General features: G+C 32.5%; 1 protein-coding gene across 1 annotated transcript in view; it reads right to left on the reverse strand.

Moving 5' to 3' along the window:
• Positions 1-12818, reverse strand: part of LOC143641037 (A-kinase anchor protein 9-like) — a 60245-nt gene that overhangs the window by 12521 nt on the left and 34906 nt on the right. Inside the window, exons 9-10 of the mRNA XM_077108478.1 lie at positions 6142-6352; positions 4260-4422 (exon numbers count right to left, since the gene is read on the reverse strand). Of these exons, the coding sequence (XP_076964593.1) occupies positions 4260-4422; positions 6142-6352 (374 nt within the window). The remainder of the gene's footprint in view (positions 1-4259; positions 4423-6141; positions 6353-12818) is intronic.

Below are 12818 nucleotides of genomic sequence, written 5' to 3' on the forward strand. Positions count from 1 at the left end.
ATATATCAGTGATAAAGCCACTGAAAAAGAAATTAGGAAAACTACCCCATTCACAATAGCGTCAAAAAATAAAATAGAATATTTGAAATCAATCTAACAAAAGAGGTGAAAGACCTCTACAGTGAAAACTACAGAAAACTAAAGAAAAAAATTGAAGACCTTAGAAGATGGAAATATCTCCCATGTTCTTGGATAGGTAGAATTAACATTGTCAAAATGGCCATACTACCAAAAGCATTATATAGATTTAATGCAATTCCTATTAAAATTCCAATGACATTCTTTGTAAAACTAGAAAAAGCAATCATGAAATTCATTTGGAAAAAAGAGACCCAGAATAGCCAAAGCAATCCTTAGGAAGAAAAGTGAAGCAAGAGGCATCATAATACCAGAACTTAAATTATACTGCAGAGCCATAACAGCAACAACAAAAAACAATGGGATGACACTGGCACCAAAACAGACACATAGACCAATGATACAGAATAGAAGACATAGAGACAAACCCATATAAATACAGTTATCTCATACTAGACAAAGGTGACAAAAATACTCACTGGAGAAAAGATAGCCTATTCAACAAATGGTGCTGGGAAAACTGAAAATCCACATGAAGCAAAATGAAATTAAACCTCTATCTCTAATCTTGCACAAAACTCAATTCAAAGTGGATCAAGGATTTAGGCACTAGAACAGAGACCATGCATTTAACAGAAGAAAAAGTAGGTCCAAACTCTACCATCTCAGCTTAGGAACTGACCTCCTTAACAAGATTTCTAGAGCACAAGAACTATAAGCAAGAATCAATAAAAAAGATTCAAACTAAAATGGTTCTTCACATCAAACAATCAATAACATGAAGAGTGCCTACCGAATGGGAGAAAACCTTTACCACACATACACCTCAGAGCATTAATCCCCAGGATATATAAAAAACTCAAGAAACTTAACAACAGGGGCTGGGGTTGTGGCTCAGTGGTAGAGTGCTTGCCTGGCATGTGTGAGGGAACTAGGGTTTGATTCTCAGCACCACATATAAATAAATTTAAAAAATAAAGTTTCATGAACAACTAAAAAAAAATTAAAAAACAATAAAAACACCAGAAAAACAAACCAATCAATAAATGGGCTAAGGAACTGAACCGACACTTCACAGAAGACATACAATCGATCAACAAATATGTGAAAATACATTCAACATCTCTAGAATTAGAGAAATGCAAATCAAAACTCCAATGAAATTCTATCTTACTCCAGTTAGAATGGCAACTATCAAGAATACGAGCAACAGGCCTAGGGACATAGCTCACTTGGTAGACTGCTTGCCTCACATGACCAAGGCCCTAGTTCATTACTAAGCACCACAAAAAAAGAAAAAAAAATATGCAACAATAAATGTTGGCAAGCATGAGGGGGTAAAGGTACACTCATACATTGCTGGTGGGACTGCAAATTGATGCAACTACTATAGAAAGCAGCATGGAGATTCATAAGAAAATGTGGAATGGAACCACCATTTGACCCAGTTATCCCACTCCTAGGTTTATACTCAAAGGGCTTTAAATCAGCATAATACAGTGATGCAGCCACATCATGTTTATAGCAGCTAAATTCACAATAGCTAAACTACGAAACCAACCCAGGTGTCCTTCAACAGATGAATGGATAAAGAAAGTGTGATATATATCTTCCCAATGAAGTATTACTCAGCCTTAAATAAGAATGAAATTATGGCATTTGGTGGCAAATGGATGGACCTGGAGAATATCATGCTAAGCTAAATAAGCCAATCCCAAAGAACCAAAGACTGAATATTTTGTCTGATATGCAGATACTAATTCACAATGGGTTGGGGGGGTAGGGAAGAATAAACATATTTTGGATTAGACAAAGGGCAATGAGGTGAGGGGAGGGTTATGAGGGAAGAAAGGATAGTAGAATGAATCAGATATTATTACCCCAGGTACATATATGATTACATCACATATTCTACATCATGCACAACCAAAGAATGAGAAGTTATACTTCATTTATGTATGATATGTCAAAATGCATCCTACTATCTTAGATAACTAGTTAGAAGAAAAAAAAATTGTTAGAACTAAAAAATAATAATTAGTTATTGAAACTACATATATAGAAATAATAGTTCATTAAATTTGATTTGTCTAACATTACCCAACTGGTATGTGGTAGATCTGAACATGAGTTATTTTAAATAAAAACAGTAGTTCTGAAAAAAAAGAAGAGGGATGAGGATGTGACTTGGTGGTAAAGAGCCCCTGAATTCAATCCCGGATACAAAAAAAAAAAAAAAAAAAAAAATATATATATATATATATATATATATATATATATATATATATATATATATATATAAATAAATAAATATATGTGTGTGTGTGTGCATGTATGTATGTATATATATAAAGATATACCTAAGATATATTACTGAGTTAAAAAAGCTTGTAAATTCTCACTTGCATTAAAAGCCTGTTTTAACATATATGTCTATATAAATAGGAAAATGTCTGAAAGAATACATATCAAAAGTAACAATGATTGCTTATATTGGAAATGAAGTGTGGCAACAGGAAAGAGAAGGTTCTTAACTTACAGTTTGTTTTCTTAAAATGTCTAATCTTATAACAATAAGGTAAGATTAGTATTTAGAAATCATGTGGATTTAGAATACATCAGTGACTTAAATAGACAAAGATAAGCTTAAATTCCTAGGCTGGGGTTGTGGCTCAGTGGTAAAGTACTTGCCTAGTGTGTATGAGGCACTGGGTTCAATTCTTAGCACTGCATGTAAATAAATAAATAAATAAAATAACAACTAATAAAAATGTTTTTTAAAAAGGCTTAAATTCCTTAATTGAAAACAAACAAAAAGAAACAATATTTCCTCTAAGTTTATATATATTTGCATACATAAATTACATACATACATTATTTATATACACATATACATGCACACACACAATGATTATAATGTATGCGTACATAGAAAACAAATAATTTTAAGAAAAAATGAAGTAGAAAAGTAAGACACAGACTCTTTGGGGACGATTTTAATTTATGTAAGAACATGACATCTAAGTAAAGATCCAAAGGAGATGAGGGTGTGGGCATACAATACCTGCCGAATAATCATTCTAGGTAGAAGAAAAAGCCAATCAATCCCTAAAGCAGAAGCGTACTGATATGTGATATATTTGAGGATCATAGTGGGGATGTATGAGGTTTTTTTTTTAATCTTTTAAAATTGTTTTTAGTTGTCAATGGACCTTTACTTTATTTATTTATATGTGGTGCTGAGAATCAATCCCAGGACCTCACACAAGTCAGGCAAGTGCTTTACCACTGAGCTCCAACCCCAACCCCATGGGATTATATGGTTTGAGAACTGTAAGTGATAAGAAAGTCAGTAGGAAATGAAAGTCAAAGATGTCATGGTCCTCAGAACTAGTGAGACTGTAAAGAGCAGAAGAGGATTAGAGTAACATGATGTAACTGAAATTATAAAAGCAAAGGTTCTGGCACTTGTGTTGACTATATAGAGAATAGACTGTAAACAGAAGTTGAGTAATCCAGGTGAAACACAAAACAATGGCAGGGACCAGTGGAGCAGTAAGGAGTGGCACAGTTGTGATGTACTTTGAAGGTTAAAAAAAACCAAGTTTTTTTCATAGAATCGCAGAGAGTTATGACAGAAAGGAGTCATGATGGATGAAGATGGCTACAGAAGGAGCAAATTTTAGAAGATCCTGATCCAAGAAAACATACATAGTGGTAATTGAAGATCATTTCTTCTCTCCTCATAGATCAGGGTTCTATTTGGGACATGATGAATTTGAGCATTAGACAATCAAATGGAGTATATTCAAGTCATAGTGGAATGATCATACTTAGACTATTTAAGTACTCACCACATCAACATATCAAATCCTAGGCATAGAATAAACAAGTAAATGTCTACTACCGGACCTATTTTAATTCAGAAAATAGATTAATAATAACATCTTTATAAAAGTATAAGTAAAATTCCTATAATAAAATGTCTTTGGTTTATACCAACATTTATTTCACACATTTCAAAGATACAGAATTATCTCCTGCTCTTATTTCTTAAAAAATGTTACATCCTATCTCTTTGTTAAAGTTATATTTTATTCTTAAAATAACCATTCCAGATGATACTATCATTGTTACTAAGCTACAAATACTGCTGAATGAAGTTTTAAGTAAATACATACCTTGGGTCCACTGTGGTCTCACTAATGGCTTGAAGCTTCTCCTGCAGAGAATAAATTTCTGCCCTATGATTTTCTTCAGTTTCTTTCAATTGTTTGCGCAAAAAGCATATGAAGTTTTCTAATTCTTGAATTTGTTCTTCAAGTTGTTTAATTTTTTTGGTATCTTTCAGAGAAGATAACAGGAAGAGAAGACAATACACATTTCAATACAAACTTCTCAGTGAAATAACAATCATTTTATTTCAATGTATAAAAATATTTATTCTTTGAAAAATGTTTTGAGTGAAACTCAGGTTTTAATTTGACACATTCTGACTGATGAAAACAAGAAAACAGTGTGATTCAAGATCATTTCTCCTATCCTTATGGTATAGTATCTCTAAATTCAACAATTTTATATCTTTAAAACAATTCAGAAACATGAAACAAAAGAAGTGTTGAAAAGGGACCACAGGAGAGTAGTTAACACCTTTCACTTTCCTCTTTTATTTTTATTTCTTAAAAATGCTGATAATTAATCACTAAACTAACTTTTTTGCCAATTAAATGAGCCATTAGTTAACATGCAATTTGGGAAATAGTGGACAGACTACCTCAAGAAGATATCAATTTAAAAAAATACAAACTTAAAATATTACTATATTCAAAGAACCACTGAAGTGAAAAAGCATGGTATTATCTGATATGCTTGAAATTCTATTCTGTTCACCAAAGCAATTCCAATAATAAAACTCATTTCTAAAAGCAAAAGTGAAGGCCTAGAGATACCTTGAACACAAGAAGTCTAGTTAACTGGCCAAATAATCATGAAAAAAAACATTAACTGTGACTAATTGTTTATGGTTCATTGTATGGTCCCTTAACATTGTTACTTCCCATTATTTCATCTTGGTCTTTTAACTCACTCTCTAGTTTCCCCTGATAACTCATTCTTGTCCTTGACCTCTTTTCCTTGACATTCATGCTGATTATAAATCTTTACCTCATAATTAAATTTTTCTCCCAGGTTTCAGACTTCTATTTTCAACTAACTCCTATATATTTTTTCAAAGTCAATAAGTATTCTATTCACAACTCAATATATTTAAAACTGAATTATTATTTTTTTCACAAATTGGTTCCTTTCTATGACTAGAACCATACTTTAGTTTCTTAAGCTAGAAACTTGGGTATCATTCTTAATTTCTGCTAACATTAACGACAAACTAGAACCAAACTCTAAGTGTTGAACTTAACTTTCTATCATACTCAATTCAATCTGGCTGGTCTTCCCATCAATAATTTTATCCCTTCCAACTGATCCTAATGGTATCAACTTAAAATAAAAATCTTATTGTTACTCCCACTATTTAAAATTCTGCTGTAGGTCTTATCACCAATAGCATAAAACATAAACATGTTTCATCAGAGTACATAAAACCTTTCCTGATCAAGCTCCTTCCAATCACTCCAGTTTTATCTAGCTAACACAACCTGAACTCCCAGTTCTCCCAAAAGGATGCAATCTTAGATAGAGCTCAATGCTTAAGACTCCATAGCCTTCCCCAAATTTCCAACCCACTTACTCCTACCCATACCCTCATCCTACTCATCTCCCCAGGAAAGACAAAACTCTTTTTTTCTCCCTCCATTCTTTACATTTCAGAAATTTTCAGTGTATTTTATATATGCTTTCCCAATGGATTATAATTTCCTATGGGAAAATGACTCAGTAATTTTAGTTTTCTCTAGCACTTGAATGAATATCCAATGTTTATATGAACAAATAAGACTAGGGCTTAGATACACAAGTCACCTTCCCCTGTGAGTTCTAAGGACAGAATTATGAAATGGTGGACTCTAAGTGATGCTTCATGGTAATTATAAGTCAGAAACTATTTACCTGTTTGTGTTTTTACATTCTGTAGTTCTAACTGGTATATTTTCTGAAGCTCCTTGATCTTTTCCTCTTGAGTAGAAATAAGCTCCTCTTTAAGATTGCAAAGAGCTTTATCTTTTTCATTTTCCATATATTCACGAACCTGATCCACGTGAGCTGAATAAACCACTGAAAGGCATATGCACTGAGCTTCCATCTGTAGCCTTAAATCATTCTGAAAGTGAATATATATTAGAAAAATTTAAAATAATTTACTATAAAATAATTTGCTTTTTGCATATACTAAAACAAGAGGAGAAATAAATTATAGTTTAAAACTTCATAAGAGAACCAATGACATTTTTTCTTCATTCTTCATTCAATTATACTTGGCTACTTCTTTTTTCAAGGAGAGTAGTATCATTACCTCAATTTTAGAGCAAATTCTGATATTTGGTATAGCTTATGATTTGTCCATATTGGAGAGTCTTTATTCTGACTGTCTGGGAATGCTCCCTACAGGAACAAGTTGTCTCTGCAGGAAACAGCCTAGAGCCTCAACATTTTAGGATATTTAAAGGCGAAAACCACATCCAGATTGACTTGGCAACCAGCAAGAAAGCAAGCAAGAAGTAGTACAGAAGCTGAATAAAGCCATTAGCGAAACAATGCAATGTCTTAATCAAATTTTCATTTCATTCATTTCTCCTGGGATTTTTTCATAATCATAATCAAAAGAGAAATGGATCAAAGTGACCCTAGTTGAATACAAATTAAGAATGGCTACTAACATCTAATCAATTATTCCCCAGAAAGGTACACTGCCCAAGGAAAGTGGGAACCAAAGAGAACAATTTTACATTGTGTAAGAATTGCTATTCTGTATTGCAAGTAGGCTATGCTAGGCAATTAGTAATGTGGTACAGTGATGGGACTTTCCTATGGGAGAAGCTCTTCTTACGTAATATGGAGTCTCAGGGTAAAATGAAGTCTGTTTGGTCATTGCTTATATAGCCTGGCCTATAACATTCCCCACTGGTTTTATGGAACTAACCAAATCATTAATTAATCATCATTGGTTTACAGCTACTGTAGTGAGTATGGAGGACCATCAGTTTTACAGAATGTATTTTTTGTTTTATATATCTTATTAAATAAACAGTTAAAGATGCAGGGTCCAATTAAAAACCCTAAGAGGACTAACAGCAATGGATCGGCTACATCTGTGTAAGAGTAGTTAGCCAAGGAGACCAGGAGAACAAATTTTCATACCAATTTCTCTCATGTTGTCTTGGCTCTTCCTTATCTTTCTTTTTATTTTCAAATAATATTTTATTTTCATGGCACTGGGAATTGAACCCAGGGGTGCTCTCTACCTGTGAGCTACATTTCCAGCCCCCTTTTTTTCAATATTTTCATTTTTATGTGGTACTAAGGATTGAACCCAGTGCTTCACATATGTGAGACAAACGCTCTGCCACTGACCCACAATCCCAACCCCAGCCCTTTTTGAGGCAAGGTCTCAACAAGTTGCCAAGGTTGGTCTTGAACTTAGAACCCTCCTCTGCCTTAGCCTCCCAAATAGCTGGAATTACAGACATGCACCACCATGCCTGGATTTAAAATATTATTTTAAATATGGAAAAATGCAAGCAATAAACTCAAAACCCAAATTAACAAGTACTATAACATTTTCTCTATTTTTTTCATTCCCTGTACTCCCCATAAACTTCTATGTTCTCATCACTCCTTTCTCACAGGCAACCATAATCATAGTTTGGTACAAATCCAGTCCAATTCTTACATTATCACTTCTCATTACAATACATTTTGCATTCTCAATGCACTGTATATTTTGTATTTTTATGGACTTACACAAATGATATTAATTTTACAAATTTATTTTCTCATTCAATATGTCTCTGGTATTATTCCATGTAGGTAACGGGGGGTTTAATGTCCAGTACCACAAACAAACAAAAAATAAACAGCATGTAGGCAACAGGTTAATTCATTTTAACTGTGGTATTATGACTATACCAAAATTTGTCCACTTCCTTTCAGGAGATAAATTGGTTTATTCCTAATTTTTGGATAAATGTGCTAATTTCTTTCTAATTAGTGGTTCTCTAATGTAACATGCATCAGAATCACTTGGAATGCTTATTAAAACAGGTTACTTTAGGAACCTAACCCCATCCCCACAGTTTCTGATTCAGGATAGGTCAAAGAGCTTTGAATTCTAACCCGTTACCAAGTAATGCTGTGCTTCTGGTCAGGAACCCCACTTTGAGAACTACTTTGAAATATAACTGCTAGGTCACAGATAGTGCATTTTTAACTGTGCTAGATTTGATCAAATTATTTTTATATAACAGTACTAATTTACAATGCTACCAGAAGGTTGAGTACTTATATACTCACATCCTCACCATTCTTTATATCAGACTAACTTCACCAACCTAAATGGGTATAAAATGTTATTTTATTTTTACACTGAATAGTAAGGTTGAAAGAATATTTTCATGTTTATTAGATACTTTGATTTCCTATTCAGGCACATGTCTTTCACATCTTTTGCCCATTATTATTTTGTTTTTGGACCTCTTGTTACATTAATTGTTCTTTCTATATTCTTGATAGCTTTTGTTTGCAACTTACATTCATGGCAAATATCTAGTCCCAGTCCTCAAATCTGTTTTACATTATTGTTTTTAAAAGATACAATAAAAATTTTAAATCTTTTCCCATGCTTTGTCTTTATTAAAAGTTTTCCCTATCTTAAGATTCTATTTTCTTCTTATGTGTACATTTTTAACCAACCTGATTTTTTTCCCTAAAGTGACAATGATCTAATTCCCTAACTTCTAACCTCTAGTATCAAAAGTCAATTGTGCTCAAAACAATTTTGGTTTTTTTCCCTCCCAAACAATTTTGAATACTCTAAGCTTCTTCTGCTAATTTGGTTTATTTTTTGATTTCCTCTGTCTCTGCTCAAATATCATCTCACCAAAGTAGTCTTCCTTGACCTACCCTATGCAAAAAAAGCCCTACACTTAGGGAGATCTTATTCTTCTTATCATACTGTAATTTTATTCATAGCACTTAAGACCACCAGAAATATTTGTCTGTATTTTCTAATGTTCATTTAAACCCTAAAAAGTAAACTTTATTCTTCCTTGACCATTTTTATTCACTGTTAAATTATGAATGACTTGAAAAGTGCCTGGAATGTAGTAGAGATTCACTAAGTGATTCATTGACTTGTAGGGCCTTCTTGCTAAATTTTTACAAAATACAGATCTGTTCTGGGATTTTCATTATATTCTACTGATCTACTTAACCATCCTGGCATTAAACCATATTGTTTATAATGATTTTGTAATAAGTTTTGATAACAAATACATACTTTTTAAGATTGTCTTGAGTATTCTTGGCTATTTACTCTTCTATACCAATTTTAGAATCAGTATTCCACATTCATTAAGAAACCTTATTGTAATTTTGACTAGAACTATTAATTAGGAGAGAACTGATTTTTTTCTTTGTATCTTTCCATTATGGATATGATATGTATTAGCACACAGTCAGGTCTTTGTGTCCTTCAATATTTTATAATTTTCTTAACAAAAACTCAAAACATCTTATTATCTTGGGTTTAAAGTTTTGCCTGATCTGTTCATATTTTTTCTCATTTCCTATTCTTGTCATATTGCAAGAACTGGAGAAGCATTCACTAAAAACTACAAAACCATGTTGCAATAGTAATGTTGACAATGGGTATGTATCCTAGTCCTATACTTGATTCTAATGGAAATGCTTCAAATTTCACCATCAGAAATATAATCTGTCAACATTTTGATGAAAATCAGCATCATGACTAGAAAATTTCCCTGCTATTCCTGATTTCCTAAAGCTTTTTTTTAACTTATAAATGGGTTGTCAATTTTTTATGTATTTTTTCTGATATACACTAAAATAATCATAAAATGCTACATAAAAATGTAGAGATTACAGTCACATATTTTTTTTTCAAATGTTTAACTATTTGTCCACTCTTGGTATAACTTGCTAATATTTTATTTGGAATTTCTGCAACTACACTTACAAGTTAGATTACTCTACAATTTTATTTTCTTTACAATTCCTATCAGGACTTCATATTAATATTGGCCTTCTAAGGTGAACTGGTTGGTTTTTCTTTCTTCAGTTTTTCTTCTTTCCTTTCTTTTTCCATTCTCTCTTTAATCCTACTTTAGTGGACAATTACACTTTTGTTCTTGGAGAGTTAATAAGAATTACTTGTAAAATGGTCTTAAGTCTAGCATTTTGGTTTGAGATGAGGCAAAAAGGGAAAACTTCTGACCACTACCATCAACTTTTTAATGATTACTGACTTATTCATTTCTATTTGATGGTTATTTGAACTTATTCATTTCTATTTGCATTAGTTCTGGTAGTTTATATTCTTCCAGAACACCATCTAGAGTTTGCTTATATTTTCAAATCTATTGGCAGAGATTATTTGTAGCATTTTTTATGACTTTTAAAATTTCTTGTGGTACCTGTACTTATGTCCTTATTTCATTCTTGATTTTGCTTATGTGTTTTTCCCCCCTTGGTCATATTTTTGGAGATCTAATACCTGTAAATAATCTTTTCAAATAATAAACCCCCAAAGTTCTTGAAAAATTTTCCCACTTGTTTATTACAAGTTTTCTTATTTTTGCTCGTTATTTCCTTCCTTCTACTTCCTTTGAATGTAGATATTCTTGACACTTTTCTATGCTGTTTAATACTTAACTCATTTCAATATCTCATTTATTAAATTGATAGTATTCTAATTTTATTTATATTGGTCTTACACATTTTTGGCTAATTTTGACATTTATTTTACATTAGGTTTTTTGGTTTATTTGCTTAGATTATTTTTCTCAATTTCTTAATTACACCTGTGAATTATCTACTTCTATTTATGCCATGTATCTTTTTATCTTTGGAATGGTTAGGGCTTATAGAACAATGCTAAATAGCAAGCGACAAAAGCTATTCTGATTTTCATTCTAACATGAAGGCCTATCCTGATTCACAGCTGATTCTTGATAAAGCGGCTTTGTTTATTTCCCCTATTCACCCCTCATTCGTCCATTCGTAAAACATTAACTGCTGATCATGTGCAAAACATTATTCTAGGTACTAGGGATATAGTAGCTGTCTATATAGCCTATATAGTAGTGTCTCTTCACTCACAGAACTGATATTATGGTTTCTCTTGAGGTTTCTAAGCTCCAGTAGATGTTTCTAAGCTCAGTATCTCTTCCAATACCAATAATTACCTCCAATTTTAAACACACACACTTGAATTTATGGCTTCTCTCAGCATCAATAACTAGCCAATATCTATAATGTTCCTGCTACTCCTTATTTCTTGCATCCCAATGTTGAAAAGACTCTTTGATAATATGGAATTATACTCCAAAACTATTCATTTCTTTCTTTTCAGTTAAAAAATTATTTTTTTCTTTTTCTTTTTTGGTACTGGGGATTGAACTCAGGGCACTCGACCACTGAACCACATCTCATCCTTACTTTGTATTTTATTTAGAGAGAGGGTCTCACTGAGTTGCTTACTGCCGCACTGTTGCTGAGGATGGCTTTGAACTCACTAGCCTCCTGCCTCAGCCTCCCTCAGCTGGGATTATAGGCATTTGCCACTGCAGCTGGCCAGTTAAAAATTCTTAACAGCCACATTTATTTTGGTTTCAGTGAGATATATCTGCTCTAATTACTAAGTTTAATACTGAGAGTAGGAGTATTTTGTTGCCTCTGCAGTATTTCAGACAAGTAAACAGTATCACTATGTAAGTCACCGCTCAATTTCTTCTGTGAGCTTCCCTCCACCTGCATACATACCTTACTCCCCCCTCTGTATCAATGATGGGGTTTATTTTAGTAATGATAAATGGGAGCAATTTACAGACTTGCTTTTCTTCACTTTGTTTAGTTAATTTCAAGGAGAGAGTATCTAAATACCATTGCAAGTATCTTCAATACAGAAACAAAATTCCTATTAAGAAAATTTCACCAATTTGACAAATGTGCTTCAAATTCAGGTCTTCTTCAAATAATGCTTTTTAATAAAATTTAAATTATGTCTGACATTTTTTTAGGAGTAATTACCACCATTTATAGTTTTAAAAACATTTGCAATATTTAACATAGCAATAGTAGTTAAGCAATTTGAATTTCTTGGGTCTATTCAAGTTATTAAAAACGTAAAGTATGACCACATTTGATAAGATCATCAACATGAACATGTCATTAGAAATAAAAACAGAAAACTTTCCGATGACTTCCTACTGTACTTAGGGATAAAAATCTAAACTTACAAAGTCTATAAGGCTCCCTATGATTGAGTTTCTTCCTTCTTCAAACTCTTCCCAAACTCAACTACATAGGCCTTCAATTCAGTTCCTCAAATTTACTCATGGTACAACTGCTCTAATTTCCATAATGCAGCCTCTTCCCTCTCATTCGAATCTCAGTTCAAGTGTTAATTCCTCCAATCTCCAGACCACCACCCACCTCCACCCATCATTCTCAATTTCTTTTGTGAGCTTCCCTGTTTTATTTTATCACAATACCGTGTTTTATTTCTTAATAGACTGTTAACAATATTTCTGTCTTATTTTCTCATTTAT

The sequence above is a fragment of the Callospermophilus lateralis genome, unplaced genomic scaffold, assembly GCF_048772815.1.
Source record: "Callospermophilus lateralis isolate mCalLat2 unplaced genomic scaffold, mCalLat2.hap1 Scaffold_83, whole genome shotgun sequence".
Classification (NCBI taxonomy): Eukaryota; Metazoa; Chordata; class Mammalia; order Rodentia; family Sciuridae; genus Callospermophilus; species Callospermophilus lateralis.